The 6,144-nt window shown below is 31.0% G+C and overlaps 1 protein-coding gene across 1 annotated transcript; it reads left to right on the top strand.

The window, feature by feature from the left end:
- Nucleotides 1-1,974: 1,974 nt before the first annotated feature.
- Nucleotides 1,975-3,687, top strand: LOC111294775 (GRAM domain family protein). The gene is made up of 3 exons (XM_022888150.2): nucleotides 1,975-2,595; nucleotides 2,784-3,058; nucleotides 3,328-3,687. Exons 1-3 carry the CDS (start codon nucleotides 2,217-2,219, stop codon nucleotides 3,535-3,537), a joined length of 864 nt encoding a protein of 287 aa, XP_022743885.2. The 5' UTR covers nucleotides 1,975-2,216; the 3' UTR covers nucleotides 3,538-3,687.
- Nucleotides 3,688-6,144: the final 2,457 nt, after the last annotated feature.

Below are 6,144 nucleotides of genomic sequence, written 5' to 3'. Positions count from 1 at the left end.
CACTAAAGAAAAATCTTAGATCTGTCTCTGCCTATAGCAATGCACAATAGCCTACTAGTTTTTTTGAAAATAACAAATGAAAATTTAATATTGACTAGTGTTTAGTGTAAGATATATGTAACTTATATTTGTTACAGATTTTAATTTAAGCATATTCAAAAACATTTAATTTTTAATTAAATTAAATTAAAAAAATATCTTTAATTGAGAAATGGCTCAAAACTTGACATTCTAAATTAAGCATTTATCTTATTATTAATCCATTAGCTTCTTCTGTGGACTTACTTGGTCCTGCCCCGAAGCAATAAGACATCTAATTGAACGAAAATAATACTAAACTTTATGGGACGGTGGGGGCTCCAGAGAAACATGGTGATGGTGGTAAGTCATTGCTTGGAGTATTGAGACTCTAATGGCTGGCGTAAGCCAAGGCCTCTGTACAACACGGTAGGGGACGCAGGTGAAGTGGAAATTTAGTAGGAAGGTTCTCTCACTTTTCGTGAGTTTAGAAAACAACTTGTTCTAACCAGTGCGCCAAAACAGCAAACGGGAACTGAAAGTGCCCCCAACCAAAATACCAATTTCAAAGATTCAAACTTCAGATTAACGTTTTTTTTATGGCTTTGGCCAATCTGATTTTCTTATCGTCTTGTACAACAAGATTTTATCCTATTCTTAAATTTCTAAATAGAAAACAGAAGTTGTTCTTAAGGTAATATTTGATGTGAGTGATTATTAAAAATGATTTAAGCATAATAATTAGATTATTATGTTTAATAATCACTTAATAATTTTATTTAGTGGTGATTTTATATCATCAAAAGTAATTAGATTATTTTTTTAATATGATCTATTAAAAGATTACTTCTTCTTAAAATTAATTATAATTATTTTATATTATAATTTTATAAATTTAAACTAATATTTATTATAAAAATTCAAAAATAATTTATATATTTTCTTTTAATTTAAATAAATATAATCTTTTGATTTTAATAAATTAATTTTATTTTCTAACTCAAATATTTTTTACATATTTTATACTATAAAAACAATTTTATCTATCAATAAATATATTTTTTAATTAAATAATTTTATTATAAAATAAATAAAATATTAATAATATTTTATAAATTATTGTTTTTAAATATCATTGAAATCACTCATTTGTATAGCTATTATAATATGCATATTTATTTTTATATTTTTAAATAAAATAATATTTAATTTTTAATCAAATAAAATTATTTCATATCATAAATGATAAAATCATATTAATAATAAAATCATCTTAAAGATTAAATTATCATAATAATTTTAAAACTAATACTAAACTTTATCTTAATTTAAAGGGTTCAGAGTAAAATATGAAGAACGTATCACGGCAAAGCGAAAGAGAGAACATTAACCCATGTGGCAGTGAATTTTTTTTTGAAGTATTTTAGTTTAGCTTTTTTTTTTTTTTCCTTTCTTTCTTTGTTTCTTTTCGACCAACGAAATACACCAGAATTGATATGTTATAGCAGTGTGATATATCTGGATGATTTTAGATCATTCCAACCAACCGCTTGAGCACAGCTTGGCCAGATGCCATGAATTCCTGCTCCAACGTGTTAATCCTCAAAAGAGCCGATCTATCATTTAAGTCAGGCACCGTTCATTGAAACCAGCAGGACCCACGTATGACCCATCTTGTAGTTGTACAGATGATTGTTCCATCAGCAGCAGAAACAATTAATCAGAAATTGTGATCCCAAAACAGAGCCGATTAATTCTACCAGAGTTCTCTGGGAACGATCTGTTTGATTATAGGGTGGGTTAATTTAATTCACATGCCTTGGGTATAGATCAGTATAACGTACAAAACAATTCCCTGTTTATAGAAAACAAGCGACCACAATGGAAACTTCTTTGATTTTTCCCCCGATGATAATAACAACCATTCAGGAAGCCAAAGTTGAGATTGAATTTGCAAACCTCTTCAGCTAAATACCCCTTCTAGAAAGACCTTGGTGCTAAGGGCGTTCTTGCAATCTAAAAGGTTACTTTTTCTAGACAATATTTCAATGCAAAGGAAATAAAACGTGTATTTTACACTCACATCTCTTGAATTCTCCTCTACATATTTCAAGTATATCAGCTTCTAGGAAACAATCCAATCATCCACCAAAAGATTTTCCATTTGTGTCATAAATCTCCACTTGCCATTCGAGACCATGAATGCAAAACCCGAAGAGACCGCTAAAGTAGAAGGATCCCATGAACAATCCCCAACATCTACCACAACAGATGCATCACAACCTGATCAACATTCTAGACAGGCACCACAATCTTCTTCTTCTCCTCCATCGGAAGAAGATACTAAGAAATGGGGTACGCACATCATGGGACCGCCAGCAGCCCCTACTGCCCACCCAGACAACCAGAAGGCAGCTTTATGGAGTGCCACTGACCACCAGCAAATCTATGAGCTGCCCTACCTTGTTTATTCCCCTGCAGAAAAACCAAGCCACAATCCTTTTGAACCTGTGATTAACATGTTCAATACCTGGAGTAGGAAGGCCGAGACCGTAGCACGCAACATCTGGCACAACCGTAAGTTGATATTGCAAACTCTTAAAGTTCAATTATCTCTTCCGGATGGTCATCTGATATCTGAATGTGTCCACATATTAGATCAATCTCAATTAAATTTTCATGGACATTTGTTATTGAAACCTTAACAAATGTTCAAATTACATGATCAGATATTTACATAAATGCATCTATACATGAAATTACAGTTAAAACTGGGCCGTCTGTGTCGGAAGCTGCATGGGGTAAAGTAAACCTGACAGCAAAAGCAATAACAGAGGGTGGGTTTGAGTCTCTCTTCAAGCAGATTTTCGCAACTGATACAAATGAAAAGTTGAAGAAGACATTCGCCTGTTACCTCTCCACAACAACTGGCCCTGTTGCGGGAACATTTTATTTATCAAATGCTCGGGTAGCTTTCTGCAGTGATCGTCCCTTGTCCTTCACTGCTCCTTCAGGTCAGGAGACTTGGAGCTACTATAAGGTCAGATATATGTATTTGTTTTAAAGATTAATGATAAACAGACATGATGATGAGTTAGATGTACCGAACCAATTATACATGGACAACTGCTATAGGCAATCAGGCATTACTGAAAGTGTATTCGTGGTTAGAGAAGAGAGTTCTACATATGATGAATTGCAAATTAAACAAATAACTATTGCTTCATAAACACCAAATTAACTAACAAAATTTAATTACATTTTGCATTAGTTGGTAATGTACTGACCAACAATATGTGTCTTGAACAGGTTATGATACCTCTGGCGAATATAGGCGCGGTTAATCCTGTGGTCATGAAAGAAAATCCACCAGAGAGCTATATGCAGATTGTTACGGTCGATGGCCATAACTTCTGGTGGATGGGATTTGTTAATTTTGAGAAAGCATCGTTTCACCTTTTAAACAGTGTGAAAGATTTCAAGGCAACCCAGAATGCAGCAGAATCGGTAGTTGCCTAGTGGGGTATTGCTTGGATCGTGTATGATTTTTCTTTCACATATCTGTTTATTTATCTGTACGTGTGCCTACAGCTGGAGATCACCTCGGCACTGTTGTAAATTTGTATTTCAATTTTCAATGAAATTGTGGAGTAAGACTTTTAATTTCTATCTATTTTAATGATTTTTAGAGATTAAAATCATTGCGAAGTCATGTAGACTGACAGCCTTGAACTTATTATCCACGAAATTACCGAGTCCTCCAAAACATCCTTGAGTGTGGTTAAACACTTAGTGAAATGAGACCGGTCATTGCAAATCAATTGATTGTGTTCATTTAAAATAGTAGTCAGTGAAATATATAACAATGAAACTTATATAAAGTTAAAATGTGATGAAAGAAAGCCTGCAGAAAATACATCACACCATTCTTTTTTGATGACTAGAAAATGAAATTGAATCATCAGTGTAATGCTTCATTTTTTTTGCGTTCGACAATTTGCTTTTGCTTGGATTTGTTTTGCCATGTATAAGTTTTTCATACATTATCAATAAATGTACCCCAAATAGGAATTATGATTCATTTCCACTCCATCCTTCTACAATAGGAATTATGATCCATTTCCAGTCCTTCCCTCTGTGGTATATAATATTATCAACTCCATACCTTTTCATTATTGTTTTCCTTTTATTTGCCAACAAGTGATCAGAACCAATTTTTGAAAATATTTTTCCATACACATTGAAACTTAGAAGTTTTCGACTTAGCCTACTCCCATTTTTCGTAATATAAAATATTGATACGCAATAAGTCCTTGATAGTCGAAAGAGCTTTTCATTCAAACAAATCAACTTTAGGCAATGAATATATATACTATTAAAATTCACATATGAAATCTACCCCACGTTAGCTCCTTAATGTCGAAGGAACTTTATTCCTTGCCAGCCATTGACTAATAAAATTACCTTACCATCATACTTGAAATTGTTGAAGTAATCGATGATCACTCAAAATAACTATCCACAAGCAAATGATATTAAGATTAGTTAAACTAAAGCAAATTGTTTAGAAACTACATTCAAAAGTGAAAATAATATTAAGAAACAAATTTATGGCATACCATTCTTCGAGGGGAGTAATTCACACTCTCTTCCCTGAATTTGCAAGCATTGGTAAGTCTTTGTTTTTTCTTAGTCGTCTGACTTGTCCCACCCCTTATTCATTATGACTTTCATCTGTATAGTGCCCAGTTGGTGTTTCCAGAATGGTCGGTTGATTGACTGCAGGCTAGGTGGATTGGAACGACGAAAGAAGTTGACCCGATAGGTTAATCGCTTCTCATTGATGCCCTGCATATCCACCTCAAGATTTGGAGTCCTTTCCATGACATCCCATTTTAACTTTCACAAAGAACAAAAAATTTGGTAGATCTCCCAAACACGCAAAAGAAAAATGAACATATAAAATATAAATATAGCATTAGATAAATTAACCAAAAATTATAGCGTTACATAAAAACAAGCTAATCAATTCCACCAAGCATTACATACATTGATCAAATCGAATAAGCATTACATATAACATTAAAATTCACGCTAATCAAATTACTTGCTATTAGAATATGCAAATTCATGGGCTTCATCATTTTCATCTTCATCATTATTATCATGATCCTTATTTGATCTACTTTAATAAATCTACCTTTTCATAATCACTAACAAAAGAATACTAAAGTCATCAAATTCTTCTAAGAGAATAACATTCCATGGAATAGATATTCAACATTTAAAGGTATTCATACAGGTCATTCGCTTTTAGAAATCTTTGGTTCTGAGATTGGGTGGCATCTAATCTTTCCATTACTTACAAATATAAACAGCTAGGATCTTTCAAACATTCTTGGGCCTTGAATTGTAATTTAACATTGGGCTTTAAAATCGATAGAGATGGCAAAACCAATCCAACCCCAAAAATCTTTCCGAACAAATTTGTGAACCAACCCGGATCAACCCGAGTTGGTAAAAAAAGTTAAAAGACCGAAACCCAAAAAAATTCGATCCTAAAATAATCCAAACTTGAAAAAAATTCGAATTAAAAAAAGCTTGAAAACAATACAATCCGAATCTGTAATAATTTGAATTCGAGATAGATCTAATATAAAACTCGTAAAAAACCGAATTATAACCCAAGAAACCAAAACCATAATTATATGATTTTTTAAATAAATAAGAAAAAAAATATTTTCTTCTTAAAAATTTTAAATTTTAAAAATGTTATTATTGATAATTATTAAATAATTATATCAATAATAATCAACAAAATTAAATTTTTAATTTAGATTATAAAATAAATTTAATTTGAAACACACTCAATGTTTATATCTAATGATTTTTAATACTATCATCTCATTCTATTTACAATAATTATCAATATAAAACAAAAAATAATATCATTAATTTTAATTTTAATTTCATTATAAAATAATCATTTATAATATATCATTGATTCATTATACTTATTCCATATAATTAAATTTTAATTTTAATATGTTGATAATTCAAATATAAAAAATTATATCATAATTTTAATATTTGATTTAATTTGATGTTTTAAGAAAAACATTAATA

Source organism: Durio zibethinus, chromosome 16, assembly GCF_047325235.1.
Source record: "Durio zibethinus cultivar Kanyao isolate XHJ-2024 chromosome 16, ASM4732523v1, whole genome shotgun sequence".
Taxonomy (NCBI): Eukaryota; Viridiplantae; Streptophyta; class Magnoliopsida; order Malvales; family Malvaceae; genus Durio; species Durio zibethinus.
Note: the sequence above shows the minus strand (reverse complement) of the source record. Positions and strands in the feature narration are given on the sequence as shown.

What these genes read in the sequence shown, in the direction of transcription:
- LOC111294775 (XM_022888150.2), top strand. Translation starts at nt 2,217, where the DNA reads ATGAATGCAAAACCCGAAGAGACCGCTAAAGTAGAAGGATCCCATGAA. An exon ending in ACGCAACATCTGGCACAACC is followed by an intron (nt 2,596 to 2,783) that starts GTAAGTTGATAT and finishes ATGAAATTACAG; the next exon opens with TTAAAACTGGGCCGTCTGTG. An exon ending in AGACTTGGAGCTACTATAAG is followed by an intron (nt 3,059 to 3,327) that starts GTCAGATATATG and finishes TGTCTTGAACAG; the next exon opens with GTTATGATACCTCTGGCGAA.